Source organism: Mesocricetus auratus, unplaced genomic scaffold (assembly GCF_017639785.1).
Source record: "Mesocricetus auratus isolate SY011 unplaced genomic scaffold, BCM_Maur_2.0 Super-Scaffold_100020, whole genome shotgun sequence".
NCBI lineage: Eukaryota > Metazoa > Chordata > Mammalia > Rodentia > Cricetidae > Mesocricetus > Mesocricetus auratus.
Window position 1 is genome coordinate 39961571 of NW_024429201.1, and position 16233 is coordinate 39977803.

At 38.1% G+C, this 16233-nt stretch overlaps 1 protein-coding gene across 3 annotated transcripts in view; it reads right to left on the reverse strand.

The window, feature by feature from the left end:
- Kiaa0825 (KIAA0825 ortholog) overlaps positions 1-16233 on the reverse strand; it is a 446177-nt gene that overhangs the window by 359753 nt on the left and 70191 nt on the right. For all 3 annotated transcript variants that reach the window (XM_040729084.1, XM_013125179.3, XM_040729085.1), the window contains 2 exons: positions 12615-12783; positions 8959-9628 (listed from right to left, as the gene is read on the reverse strand). In XM_040729084.1, the coding sequence (XP_040585018.1) occupies positions 8959-9628; positions 12615-12783 (839 nt within the window). The remainder of the gene's footprint in view (positions 1-8958; positions 9629-12614; positions 12784-16233) is intronic.

Here is a 16233-nt window from a genome sequence, read left to right on the forward strand (position 1 = left end):
ATCCCCCATGAAAGGCCTTACCCTCCCTGGGGGAGCAGAAAGGGAATGGGATGGAGGGGTTGGTAGGGACTTGGGAGAATGGGAGGCAGAGGGGATGAAGTGGGATTGACATGTAAAATATGGATGTTTCTAATTTAAATTTAAAAAGAACAAAGAAGATGTGACAAAAGCAAAAAAATAAAAAATAAAAAAGCAGCTGACCTGAGCAAGAGGCAGCTCAGTTGGAGGCCTATACAAGAGCAAACTAGGCTCTCTGAAAGTAGGAGTCAGTTTCAGTGCTTGGGCAGTCCATGGGGCTACTGGCAGTGGAACCAGTATTTATCCCCTAATGCATGAATGGGCTTTGGGAGCCCATTCCCTATGGAGGGGACCTCAGTTCCTGCCCCAATTGATGTGACAGATCTTGATGATTCCTCATAGGAGGCTTCACCCTCTCAGAGGAATGGATGAGGGCTGGAAAGGTCTGCAGAGTGGGAGGGAACCTGGATTTGTATGTAAAATACGATTGTTTTTTTTTGTTTGTTTGTTTGTTTTTTGGTTTTTACGAGACAGGGTTTCTCTGTATTGTTTTGGAGGCTATTGGTCCAGCCCGGCCTCGAACTCACAGAGATCCGCCTGCCTCTGCCTCCCGAGTGCTGGGATTAAAGGCGTGCACCACCACCGCCCGGCTAAAATACGATTGATTTTAATTTAAATAAAATATCCTAGGAGGAAGTTTCACTTCTGGTTTTAGTAGTATTGCAAAACTGAACATTTTTCACCTACAAAACATTTTTTGGATGATGGGGGAAGTCCTGTGCATGGGTTTGTCTTATTGGTTGATGAATAAAGTACTGTTGGCAATAGGGAAACAAGATAGGTGGGACTAGGAGAGGTGGAGGATTCTGGGAAATGTAGTCAAGAGTGGGAAGTCACCATAACTTCTCATAGAAATACATATTAGTAGTCATGGGTTAATACTTAAGTCATTGGCCAGCAGCATTGTAAGTAATGGAGTCTCTGTGTGTTATTTGGGGTTGACGTGGCTCTGTAATGAAGAATCTCGTTACATTTGGAATTGCTGAACACTGTAATTTCTGGGTGGCAGTGCAGCAAAAATAAGTCAAATAAAGACCCCAAAACGCTCAAGTTTTCTATGAACGTAATATTAACCAATGGTGGCATTAATATAGCAGTGACAAAATTAATTTCAAAACTGGCAACAGATATCTCAACTATTTCAATACATTAGTTACTTTTAGGTAAAATCATGGATTGAATCTCAAACATAATTGTCTATTTGCATTTCTTGGAATAAAAAAAACATTCTTCATGTAGACACCTTTAATCTAGTAAATAAAAAATTAAAAGTAACATTTTCCTTTTAGTGCAAAAGTCTGAATGTTTTCTTTCTACATTTTACAAATATAAAACCTAGTGGCATAGGTTGGCACATCATTACTATCATAGTTCCAAAATTCACATTGTTTAATTTTTTTGTATGTAGAGAAATGAATGTACATTAAATTAATAGAAAGTTTGATCCCCCAAACCAGTGCATACCAAGTAGTTAAAATAAAAAGTATCTTCACATTTTAAAAATATTCTGTTTTATAAATCAACTCATTTAATAAAGGACAAGGAGTCACAGTAATTAAGAGGATCATCTATGTCATAATATATTTGAATATTATAGCAAAGTAATTACATGCTAAAATGTTAGGCTCTGTATGTTGGAAACAGGGATGATACTCAACAACTCAGGGATGGCCTAAGAATCAAATACTCTGTCATGAAGTGGTTAGTGATGCACATGGCAGGATAAAAACACACAGAAACTATTTACTCTGAGTGCCTTTACATAAATCTGTAGATAGGTATTGATAAAAATGAAGACAATCAAAGAGAAAAAAATATAATTTTGCATTCATATTCTACAAATCTCATATCACATTCCAGTATTTTCTGTAAAATGTATTCTAAGTTATCTGTGTTTTATCAACACTGAAAAATTAAACCAGGCAGTGGTGACATATGCCTTTAATCCCAGCATCTGTGAGTTCAAGGCAAACCTGGTCTACAGAGCTAGTTCCAGCATAGCTAGGGCAACACAGAGAAATACTGTCTCAAAAACAAACAAAACTGAAGCATTAGGACAGCAGATGACGTTGAACATAAAAAAACAAAACAACTGTAAATCTCATGGAGATCGCATTTAATCCTGTTGTCTCTGAAGAGGGTAAATACAGTCAAGTAGATTTAAGTCTACATCCCTTGCCTGTAGATTGGTCCCTTGGTGAGCACCTATTGTGGAGAACAAGCAGTATAGAAGGAATGAGGTTGGTGGCTGAATGGTCCCAAGAGGAAAATAATCCTCTTTCATTCAGCTGATGGTAAAGCCAGATAGGAATATTCCAGAAAGCCAAAGAAGATAATAAATATGCAATGTAAATACAGACATGGTAGGAACAAACCCATTACTTTTATTTCCTTTACACGGTGAAAGATGAATTAAGATTACTTAGGAAGCTTCACCATGTATAACTACCGTATTGCAAGAGTTTATGAAACCCTTAACCATGTCCTTGGTATAACACTGCTCCAGTCTAATGCTCTCTGAGCTACAGCAGAGACCTAAGGTCACTTTTTTTTACTTTGCAAAACCTAGTCCTGAGGAATTACTTTTTACTCATAGAGGAATCCATACAGCTCAGATCGTGAGAAAGTACTGTCCTAGTCTACTATCTGTATCCTTGCAGAAAACAATGGGCTCTTCTGTGGGTAAGAAGAACACCATTATTAATCTCTGCATATTGAACTCTTCCATGGAGTTAGGCATAAAGAATCCTTTCTAATCAACAATACAATACAGAGTAATAAATGTTTAAGTCTTGTATGTGGTTCAAATTTTCAATTACCTGTTCAGAAATTCTCCCACTAAAAGATCCTCGAGACTAAACATGAAGCAAACATGGTTCTGAGATAAAAGGAAGACAAGAAAATGCATTACTGGGATTACTTTAAGACATAAAGAGAGAGTACAAATTTGGTTATTCTTGACATCAAACTGTAGGCCTACACCCTCATTGTAGAACCAGAAAAATGTTTAGAATTCAAAGGATCCTTGGATATTATCTACTGCCAGCCTGTCAAATTTTCCAAGGTTAAATGAATTAGCAAAGGTTCCAAAGCAAGGGGTTGCTGCACCAGTCTATCAAAGTCGCAAGAGATGACCTATAATCAAACTGTACTTTTTACCTTCTTAATATGAAGCAATTGCAAACAAGGTATAGATACCAGTGTTGCCCCTGAAAACAGCAACTATGGTATAAAAAAATTGGGGGACAAGTGCCCATTAATAATATAATTTATCAGTACTCACAACAACCAAACACCAATAAAAACCCTGGAAGGCTAATACTTTAAAAAACAAAACTGATGACTTAATAGGCATTGGTGTTGTTATTTTACCTCATTTACCATTTTGTGTTATTTACAGTTGTACCTTCTAGTTGTGGAGAACTAGGTAAGGGTAATTGGTCATGGAGCTCCTAACTTCTCCCTGAGGAGAGGTTCCTCTGGAACAACACTCAGCTAACTCTTCCTCTGGCCTGTGGCTTATGTGCTCACCCAGACAAACTTCACCCTTTCTTGGTCACAGCCACTGGAGGCATAGGACGGCCTGGGTGTAGGGTGGCTTCTACTGGCTTACTTCAGAATGTTTCCTGTCTAAAATCACAGCATCACGCTGCCTTCCAGAAGGGCCTTCTTTGCCCTGAAGGTCATTTTTCTTGCCTCCTAGTTTTGTGGAACTGTGGACAGAATCTAGGGCTTTGCCTCTAGTGGACAAGCTCTCTGCCACTCAGATACTAACCTGTTTGTTTGTTTGTTTGTTTGTTTATAGCCATGGTTAAGTTTTCCAGACTGGCCTTGAACTTTTGAATCTTCTGGCTCAGCGTTCCTAGAAGTCCAGATCACAGATCGGCCCTACTGGTTTTGGTTTGCTTTTTGAAAGAGTCTTGCTATGTAATGCATCTCAGACTGGCCTCGGCCTTCTGGGGTTTAGAATTATAGGCATAGGCCACTCACCTGGCTTTCTGGGGCGGGACTGGGTGAGGCTTACTTGCTCCACACCTTCAATTGTACTAAACACCTGGGGACAGTGGTTTGGAACCAGCCTTTGTAGCTATGGGACCAGCACCTGTCCCTGGCATTCTCGATGGATGTTGTGAACCTATTCCCCACGCTTGGTATGGCCTAGATGCAGGGCGAGCAGCTTGGTATGGCCTGAACTGACATGCCATGCTTCGTTGACTCCTCCTGTGGGAGGCCTGCCCCTTCCTAAACAGAGACAGAAGAAGAGAGGATGGTGGGGTAGATGGAAGGAGGGTAGGGAATAGGAGGAGAGGAGGGAGGGGAAGCCATGGTTAGTATGTAAAGTAAATGGAAAACTTTGATAAAAAAATGGAAGGAGTTACAACATTTATTCTAGACTTCCACTCTAGTTGCATGTTTCATTATTAAAATATAGAGCATTAATTGAACTGAAATATACTACTCATAAACAACTATGTTCCCCAAATATTTAAAATAGTCCTTTTAAACACAAAGGGAATAATAAAATTTTAAAATTAAAATTCATTTCCTCAGTAATCACAAACTTAGACATAGAAATGATTCTCCTAAGCCGGGATCAAATATGAACACATGTAAACAAGATCTGACCTACAAGAAACAATCTAGTTATAAGCTAGATGCTAACTGCAAATCTCAGGCTTCCTGAGTCTGCTCATCATGGTCTTCAGGCCTTTCAATGAAAACAGAAAATAGTATGCCCAACATTGAAGAAATAACACTTGCCGGGTGGTGGTGGTGCACACCTTTCATCCCAGCACTCATGAGGCAGAGGCAGGCAGACCTCTTGGGGTTCGAGGCCAGCCCAGAATACAAAGTGAGTTCCAGCACAGCCAGAGATAAACAAAGACACCCTGTCTTGAAAAGTAAATAAAAATAATAATACTTTCCTCACAATATGAGAGGAGGAACAATAAAAGTACAAATAACAATAAGGCTATGGGAAAAGTCGTGGTTCATGAGCTCCTCGGGAAGCGTGGGCAAGGCATTTGACTCAGTGACAGAGCTAACTCTCCAGTGTTGCAAAAATGGAGCCCCAACAATACAGAGAAACCCTGTCTCGTAAAAACCAAAAAAAAAAAAAAAAACACACACACACACAGAACAGCAAGGCACACTACACAACGGAAAAAGGCCTCCTATCCATACTAGGAAGGCAGGTAAGCTGCGGACACATGGAAGTTCAGGTCCTGCCTGGGCTATGGAGTGTTGCTATTTAGTAACAGCGATCATAATAACAAAGTAACAGATTTCAGTATTGAGGAGGATTAGCCTAGACAGGATAGGGATGTCATATGGCATTTTATTAGGGAGAACTCAAGGTCAGAACTCTCCGAGACCCGACCCGAACCCCAAGAGAGAGCACATCTCTTTCCCCCAGCTCTTTATCCCCGCGTCCAAACTGGCGTGGTCAGTGCTACAGGTACATAAGATCTCTCCCTACACTCCAGAAAATATTTTTTTCTAGAAAAGATCACTAACTTGAAAATATTCTAAAACGTTTATATTAACATCAGATATCAAATGTACCTACAGATGCTCGAAGGAAATGGTCAAATCTGTGTGAATATAAAAGAGACATGCATACATAGGTGGATGTATATACATGTGTGTGTGTGTACACGCGTGCGCGCGGGCACCTGAGTTGCTTACAGCCAGATATCACTCTCCGCGGCCTCCATGAGCTCTACTGCGAGAAAGTCCAACTAAGCAAGCACAGCAGAGACCACACCTCATCAGCTCTGAGGCGAAAGCCAATCCTAAGTCAGCTAGCAATCATTACCAATAAAAAGGAAAAGCAAGAATATTTGCTGAGTAGTATACAGAACCAGGAATGGGAAAATAAAGACAAAATATTACGTGTTTACCAAATAAGTTTTTTTTTACAGTAAGAGTTAAAGCGTTTCATGCTGTTTCTGACAAATGGGTTTGTGGCATGTCAGGGTAATACACCAGGGCCTGATATGTTCCTCATATTTGCCTAACACGTGCAAAGACCTGAGTTTATCTCCAGTACTGAAAAAACAGAAAAAAAAGGGGGGGAGGAAAGGGGGAAGGGGGACAGGGGAGGAAGGGGGAGGGGGAGGGGAGGGGGAGGAAGGGGGAAGTGGAAGAGGGGGGAGGGGGAAATGGAGGGGGAGGGAGGGAGGGGGAGGGGTGAAAGGGAGGGGGGAGGGGGAGAGGGCGTCACTATACAACCAAGGAAGGTCCTTCCTGTGACTTAGTAGCAGTGTAGCTGTGAGAATATTTCCTCTCCTGGCCTCAGCTTCCCCATATAAAATATGAAAAACTGTTCAAGAGATTAAATGAACTCACGTGAGTAGAGTCTTACACATCATGACAAGCAGCAATCATTTCTTTAATGGTCAAGTAATAGACAGGATTCACAGCCTACGGTGGGAAGAATGTCCAATCACAACATAAAATCAGAGGCAGTTAGAAACTCAGTAGGTCCAAACCGTCTTAGCTCAGAAAGGACCTGGAGGTATTTGTGTAGATGACGTACACACACAGCTCGGGAAACAGTAATAGATTGCAAAAGAGGAAAGAAAACAAAAGAATTTCAGACTGCAGTTGTGTTCTTTTCAGAGAAGAGTGGAGCAGAGTAAAACAGTCACCACACTGACAACGAGAACACAGACAACTGAGGCACGTTCTTCAATGGGTGTAGTCAGAAGAGTGTGGTCACAGTGTAAGGGATCTGAAGTCACACAGACATTGATCTGACTGAGTTCACTTGTGACCTTGAGGCTATTACTCAGACTCTCCATTCAGTGTTCCCATTGTTTAATGGAGATACTAATGGCAACAACCTTGTCAGGTGGCTAGAATTAAGTAAGATAATATAAGTCCCTATGTGAACCAGTAAATTTTGAAATAAGAAATGCTCTTTCTATAGTCATAAATATATTAAGGATAATACTTTCCCACTCGGCCAATCCAGATTTCATCCCAAAAGGAATTAAATTATTGCTTCTTAAAGTTATAATTTGTTAATAAACAGCATTTTGTCATTGGATCAAAACAATTGTGTTCTGGGAAGAAACAAAACCATGACAGGTCTGTTGAGCTACTGAGTGTTTCTCATGTGGTAGTCACGACTCATTTGTTTTCCTACTAACTCAGTGTCTGGCTCAGAAACTTAAATATGGGTTCTGCTAAATGAATCATTTGACACACAGTCAATAAAGCTGGACTAAACTATTTTCAGGTGGCCCACCTGACCAAGAATGTTTGAAATTTCTATAATTGATGACAAAACATTAAATTCTATAATTTGAGACACAATCCAATAGTGTGGTAGTTGAAAACAGGTGTTATACAACACACACACACACACACACACACACACACACACAAAGCCTGCATACGAATCCTCAGTGGGAATATGAATCCAGACTAACCCAAACAACCCAGAGTAAGTTAACGTAAGTTTTTATTTTTGTATGTAAAATTGGGTTTAGAAAGACTAGGCCACCCGCAGCACAGTGCCTAACATATGGAAAGCATTCATTTCAAAGTGATTACTATGAGAGTTCAGGTAACAGATCAATGTAATTAAGTTTGTGGGAAGTATTTCCAACTCCAGTATTAAAGTGGGCTTACATACTCTGTCTCTATAGCAGCCTAAGTCTCATCAGCAATTTATACATACTTTAAACTGGGTGATCTTATCTCCCATTATAAACTGTAGTTAGCCCAGAGAAAAGTTTTGTATACAAAACACATTATAAGTAGGCAGGAGTTAAAAATATGTATATACAATATATTTAGAAAGCAAACACAGCATGAAATGGATCTCAAAACTGTGTGCGCAAACCCACAGTGCTGTTGAATCCGATGACCACACTGTCACTGTCATCTGCTAATTGACTTGTCTGTTACACAGTGTGAGTTAGCATCCAAAGAAAAGACTGCAATTTTGGGAAAACGAATCTCTCACATTATTTTGGTTTCCTGGTATCTTATTAACAAAGATAGGTAAAATATATAGTATATAGAAAATGTCAACTGACACATAAATAATTCACCAATGGATAATTTTCAAACACTTAAATAATATAGTTCAGGAACTCTTTTAGAAATGAAAATTCCTTAGTGTTTCATGATTGATAATAAAACAATCACATTTTTACTTTGATTTTTTTCTCCACTAGTGCAAAATTAAAACCATAACAAGAAAGTTTATTATGGTGTTATATATTTTCTCTTTTTATACTTTAATATTTTGAATAAAACTAGGAATTTTAAGCCATATTGTATTGTATATGTTGTAAATAAAACAAAGATTTTAAATAATGATTTATAAAGTACTCCTGAGCAATAAAGATATTTTATGATTAATATTTATAATTTGTATGTATAAGAATTGGCTGACTACAATGTAATTTTTTGACTTCTAATTTTAGTTAATGTAAATTAAGGCAATTTTCCACAATGGTTATTTAATAACACTGTTTTAGCTTTGGAAGATATAACACAATAAAGTTGATTCCCTTCTGATGTACATATATTTGCACATGTATTTATACGTGCACGTACACGTGAGTTTCTTTTAGCTAATACTTTTTGTCATTCATTTTATGCATTCCTGAAAATAAAACTTTATTTTTTATATATGACTTCCAAGTTCAGTATCACTAACAGTTCAACAAGAGACACACTACTTCCATGACTACACCTCCAGAAAAAGGAATGCATGAGCTGAAAGCTCATGTCATCTACTTTCTGGTTTATGCTGAAGCTTGCCATGGGATTTCACCAGATATTGACAACAGAAAAGCCCGAAAACTTAAAGAAGCAAAAGGCTAAAGTAAAAATAACAGAAATGTAAATGGCACTAACCCAAAGCCTGTACTGTTCCTCTGCGTTTGCTGCAGCTCTCGCTTGTCTTAACTCCAGGAACAGCATGTTCTTTCAACTGCAGCTCACAAAAACTTTCAAGAATTTTTGCCATTTCTTCTGTAACTGTATCCAGGTAAGTTTCTTTAATGAATTGCACCATTGAGGAGGGAGCTAAAATTTCACGTAGTATGTTGAAGTCCTCTTTTATCATTGCGTATAACGTGGCCATTGCACAGTGGTACCCATGAGCAATCGCCTCTAAATCTGCATCTCTGTTGCAGGGAGGGAGGGAGTTCTGTAGGACCTTGGCCAGCTGTCTCTTCTGGATGCTCTGGTACTTGACAAGCACGTCTGGTTCTGGGTAGAGCAGGAGGAGCTGCTTCATACATTGACTCTTCAGTTCTATTCTTTGTTGTGAGCTGTTGATCTCATTATGGCTTTCTAGCCTGTTCACTAAGAAGCGTCGAAGATGTAATCTTACATCATCCCAAACAGACTTTACGTCCACAGAGGAGTAATCTTCAACAGAGTGCAGAGACGTCCTGGAGAGGAAGCAGAAGGAGGTCCCACCTAGGGGCGACAGGAATGAGATGCTGCTCCGACAGGAGAGGTCCCAGAGTAAATCCAGGATCATTTCTTCTTGATTTTCTTCACTATTCAATAAGCCTTTCTGATAAAAGGAAATTTCAACAGTAAACAAGGAATTACATCTAAGTATAACAAAACAATTTCTAAATACATATTTTCATAATTGATTAAAATTAAGAATGACTGTCCTACACTCCTCAATATATTTCTGTATTGCATTTGGAATTTAATCAATGTTGACAATATAGGATGTCTTAACTTATATAAACTTAATTTTGTAAAGTCCAGTTGATTGGCTATCTGTTAAATTATACTTTTGGATATATACCTTTTAGCCCTCAATATTCTCTGTAACCTGAACTGTAGCAAAGCTGAAACTTAAACTTAAACATTTCTTTCTTTTTTTTTTTTTTTTTTTTGGTTTTACGAGACAAGGTTTCTCTGTATTGTTTTGGAGGCTGTCGGTCCAGCCTAGCCTCGAACTCACAGAGATCCGCCTGTCTCTGCCTCCCGAGTGCTAGGATTAAAGGTGTGCACCACCCGGCTGAAACTTAAACATTTCTAAATATACAGCTTTTGGAGAAAAATGAGTTCCTAAGACAAAACAAAATCAAGATCATGCCCCAATTAATTCCTGCCTGAGTGAATATACTTATTATAAAACCTCAAACAAAATACAATCCTTAAGATAATTCTAGAAAAGAAGTCATTAAATATAGTTGGTGCCCAGGGGTTACTAATAGCTACCATCCTGAGAAATAAAACTTAATACATAGAAGATTCCAACTTTCATTTAAATGCATTGTTGAAAACCATGTTAAGAAAGATTTTTACTTTAAAAATTAATCTGAGAATATTTCTGTTCTCTCCAAAGAAATCACTAACTCAAAATGGGATAAAGAAATCTTCAGAAAGGCTCCCCAAAAGATGCGAGGGAATTATTCCTTGAATCTTTCTATGCTGGTAGAAAACAATGGTGTGTGTAATTAGGAATAATAAAAAAAAATTACTTTCTTTTTGGCCTCCGAATTGCACACACATTCTCTATACATGATGACTTCCCTAATTACATCCATTTCAGTCAATACTGAAATTAGTTCATATTCTGTGAGGAAAAACAAGCTCATTAGAAAGAAATGGAAGCAAGGCTTTAGGGACATAAAAATTAGGCCGGCTTTGAAATGTCTTATTGATAAGGATAGCACAGGTAGTATATGCAATTCAAACTTGAACAACTAGATAAAGTCCTGGAATTGGCTCTCATTCACTCTAAGTACTACAATGCACATTTAATGTGCTATTTTAATAATTATGGCAAATATCCATATTTTATTATATAAAAAGCTTTTCCATATATTCTTTGGTTTATTCACAAGGAAAACTCTGTGACCCTGATACTTGAAAGCTCTAAAAGTCTAATTTCTGGGTAAGGATACTGACATGCTAGAAATGTGAGTTCTGGAGTAAGGGACATGACCGAGCATAGACACTCAGCCTCCTCTTCTCCACCTTCTCCACATCTCTCACCACACATAATGTCCAGTTTTTCATGTATTTCTAGAAAGGAAATGTTCTAACAGAGTCTGGGACCCAGCCGCACTAAGACAGTTCAAGGAATCAAATGTGCTATAACATCTCACCTTTATGTTTCTCTTAAGCCAGCTAATAATTGTAAATATTTGATCAAACAAAAACCAATAGACTACAGAGGTTGAAAACATATGTTTGTATGATTACTTAAAATTTAAAAATAACATTAGTGTAACTATTAGAGTAAGAACCAGTTTCTTACCTAATTAATAATTCTTTGTAGAATAAAAGACATGAAAATGCCATCAAGACTGACACAATTAACATGTAAAAATTGATAGTTATTTTAACTTGACTTTGTTTTAATAACATTGTTATTTCCTCAAAAACAACATGATCAATTAAACAAAAAACAAGAGAAAACCTGAGTTTGAGCAAAACTAAGGTGGCCTTTGCAGTGACTAGAGAATGACTTATGTGTGATAGAGTAAGACAATTGAAATCCTTTGCTTTTAATTAGCTGAGAAAGCATCAGGACACCAACATTAGTGAAATACAATACACATGGCTCTTAACAGAAATGAAAGGAATAACTACACTCATATTTATTCTTCAAGGCTCCACCTTTATGAGATAATGTGTGAGAGGAATTTGTTTAAAGGTTAAGGCTTCAGGACACACAGTCTTCCTAATTTATCTTCCTTGTATTACTTCATAAGCATGAAAGAGACAACTGTAATAATAAGAACAGACAAAACTATTTTCATCTGATTCTGTCATCCTAAACCACCTAAACCTCAAGATATTTTCCACATCTGCTTTGGTCAGTGTTTTTGATGTCAGAACAAAAAACAGTCCTTTTCTCCCTACTCAATTAAATTAAAACCATAGCTAAAGAAATTCTGCTTCCTAAAAATTGTGCTGTTTCTATGAGAATCTGTTTTCGAGACCTCGCTAGCATCATAGATGTGTGTATAATAGTAACTATTCTTGTTGGAAGTTAACGAAAAACTTCTTTCAAGTAGATGGCCAGCAATAAAAAATGATCAACAATTAACAGTGGTCTTGCACACATTTCTGCTTCCACTGAAATAAAAGAAAACGAAAGTAGGTATTCTTGTAAGTTCGGAATGAGAGGATGAGCGATAAGGTAACTTCATAGATACAACTAAGGGGTTCTTACTGTCTTTGCTTTGAGCACAGGGAAAATTAGCCCTGGGAAAGAGCACAAACTCTAATGAGGGTGAACTCTTGGGAGACAACTGCGGATCAGTTGTCACTCAGAAAGGAGGATTTTTAACCTCAATTTCCACACAACTTACTTTGGTGCTAAAAATAGTTTTAAAAATATGTTATAGAGTTTGGTGGTGAAAGAAACTGAGTCAACAACAAAAACAAAAGGACAAAAACATACCCCAAACCAAAGACCCTATAGCAGACAGGATAATATTAGCAATATAATAAATGTTTACATATTACAATTCAACTAGTTGTATTTCATGCTTCCCACTCTACCATAAAACAAGTAATTTTTTTACCATTATTTTGAGGAACTTTATCAAATCTCCTTGGGGAATGAACGGCGACTTAGATGAATTATAATTACAGCTAGTTAGCCATTTGAAGCAGTCACTTGTTGTTTGCAGCTGCACATCTGGACAGAGTTTGTTTACTTCAGACTGTATTTCTTCAATACAATGCTCAATGCTACAAAGAAGAAAAATAATTATTTGATATGATATATGCAATGCTACCTCACAATATTGTAGGTTCTTAAATGCTTACATGTTATATGATTATATAATCTAAATGTATAACTTTATACAATACCCACAGGATATTAAAATAACAAGAAATCTGTTAATTCATTTTCATTTGTAGTTGGAAACAGAGTTCAATTTTTTTATAGAAATACTGTAATTGGAGAAATATTAAATATCCAATTACTTGGAGCTACAATGGAAGTTCCCTTACATTAGGATATACAGAAGGCACAGATGTAACACTATAATGGCACTGTTGATAGCACACAGAAACGGAGAATACACCTGATGGCTGTGAAAGTAAGAACCATACATATATACCAAAAGGCCAATGATGGTACATGGAAGACTTCTACCAATGGAAAAGTAAAAAGTCAAGAGGCAATTACAGAAAGTTTGGAAGTTATAATACGATATACACAGTACTAATACAGCTAAATATTTCTGTTGACATCCAGTTCATTACGAAAGTAAAATACATAGAAAGTGTACATAAAAAGTCTTGAAGAAAAGAAAACAAATGTTAATAGTAATAGTAATGTGTGATGATGGGATGAAGTTTAAATTTTACTTTTTCTCTACTTCTAAATATTTATACAGCACAAAGATGAGTTACCTCATTTACAAAAACATTTTCAAAAATACAATTAAATATTATAATATGTATGTTTTAAAATTTCTATTCATAAATGTACTACTGTATTAATATCCATATATAATTTTTTGTATCTATGCTTATCAATCTTCTATGGGCAAACTTGTGACCCACCCGATGGTGGCATATCTAAAGTACAACAACAAGGATGTAAACGGGAATAGATAACTTTGACACTGAATCACCCAAATCTGACAGTTACGCAAGTTGCCCTTAATACTATCAAGGAACATTTGCTAGTCAAAGATAAAGTTACTGATTTGAAAGTAGTAATTAATAATTAGTAAGTAATTGTTATTAATTACTGGTCTCACACAATAGGAACATGGGGTTTAGAGGCCCAGTTCCATTTATTAAAGCTGTTGTTTGTGTCCCTGGAATTTATTGGGCGTGGGTTCCCGGAGTAAAGCTTTGCAGGGGACTTCTGAACATGAGCAAATTTAAATGAAGTTACTTTGAAAAAAATCAAATCAAATCTGAGGATCAAAGAGCCCTCTCAAGAAAACAAAGTACAAGAGAAACAGAACCCTCCTCTGGCCACAGCTGCTGCCTTTCCTGATGTGGCTGTCCTACTCAGAAATGCCAGTTCTAGGTCTGACAAGGAACAGTCATGCATTTTCTGACTGGCTTAAGCATGTCTATGGACTGAGAGCACAATGCCCTAGGCACACTTGTCAAGTCTTGACACCCTTTATCTGCAGCGTTAAAGCATCCTCAGTGAAGCCCAAGAGAGAGCAGCAAAGGAAATGGGAAAGACAAGCTCTCATGCTTCTTTCAGTCAGCTCTGGGCCTCTTGGCTTATCTCCAACATCTGAATCCAGCAGACACCAGAACTGTGCTTCTAAGTATGGAAGTCTCCAGAGTGCTGGGTAGTTCAGTAGTTTGTCCAAACACTGATAAGGGATTAAGCAGTAGTATTGCAAGGAGCCTCCCTCAGCGCTAGCAACTAAAGAAGTCCCACTTCCTTTCTCCTGATTTTACTTTCAGTCGCCTATAAAATATCTTGTCAAGGTGTCATTCACAGATCATGCATCTTGTTTTAAAAACTCAATTATTTGATTTCATGTCAAACTATTATATAAAAGGCTATTTTCAAGCTCCCAGTCAACTATGTAATCTTACCTAACAAATCATCTCCTTTGAGGTAAAAAAAATTTTTCTTTAAACAGTTTGAAGGTAGTATTTACAAAGACAGTATTGCAAATATTTTCAAGTATGTGTAGTAATCCTGTCAATAGGTCTTAGTCTAAGTTTTCTTTTCTTTCTTTTCTTTTTTTAATTCAAATTGGAAACAAGCTTGCTTCACATGTCAATCCCAGCTCCCTCTTCCTCCCCTCCACCCCCACCCCCTTCACCAGCCCCCCAGCCCCCTCCCAATCCCTACTCAGATTCCCAGAGAGGATGAGGCCCTCCATGGGGGATCTCCAGTGTCTGTCATTTCATCCAGGGCTGGGGCTAGGCCCTCCCCCATGTGTCCAGGCTGAGACAGAATCCCTCATTCTGGGATGGGAGCCCAAAGTCCATTTGTATGCCAGGGATAAATATTGATCTACTACCCAAGGCTCCATATATTGCCTAGGCCTCCTCACTGACACCCACATTCAGGGGGTCTGGATCAGTCCCATGCTGTCCTCCCAGGCATTAGTCTGGGGTCCAAGAGCTCCTTCTTGTTCAGGTCAGCTGTTTCTGTGGCTTAAACCATGTTGTTGTTTTGAATTAAATATTTCCTAACTGTAAATTACTTCAAATTTCCTTTAATAGCAAGGTCAGTTATAAAAACAATACCAAAATAATTCAACAAACAGTAACACAGTAAGTACATTTATTGTTAGAACTCAAATATTACTACAAAATTTAAAGAGTCTAACAAATATTAGACTTAGCTCTCTAAACAGTCCAAATACTCAAACTGATAACAAAAGTTGGTTAAGATTTTTTTTTGAGGAACTACATGCTTTATTTTTTTTATTAATTTTTTTTATTTTCCATTTTAAATTTAGATAAGAAACAAGGTTGCTTCACAAGTCAGTACGAGGTCCCTCTCCCTTTCCCTCCCCTCCTCCCGTGCCCTCCCCCCCATCACCCCCCCCCGTTATCCCCTCATTCCCCCAGGGAGGGTGAGGCCCTCCATGGGGGTGTCCATAGTCTGTCATTTCATATAGGGCAGGGCCTAGACCCTTCCCCAAGAGTTCAGGGTGAGAGTGCACCTCACATTGTTCTATGGGAGTCCAGAGTCCGTGTGTATACTTGGGATGGGTACTGATCTGCTGTCCAAGGCTCAATAGATTACCTAGGCCTCCTCACTGACACCCAGATTCAGGGGTCTTGATCAGTCCCATGCTGGATTCCCAGGCTGATGCCTGGGATTCAAGAGTTAACCTTTGTCTGGCCAGCTGTTTCTGGGGGTTCAACCAGCCCAGTCTTAATCCCTTTGATCATCAGTCCTCCCTCTCTGATACTGGCTTTCTTGAGTTCAGCTCAGTACTTAACCAGCCAGTAAATGAAGTTTCTGTTTCCCAGACTCTCTGGCAATAGGATTGTAGGCTGGCACTCCCCAGATCTATGTCTAAAATCCATATATGAGAGAGTACATGCCATGTTTCTCTTTTTGTGACTGGGTTACCTCACTCAGGATGGTTTCTTCTAGTGTCATCCATTTGCCTGCGAATCTCATGATTCCATTATTTTTTCTGCTGAATAGTACTCCATTGTGTAGATGTACCACATTTTCTCTATCCA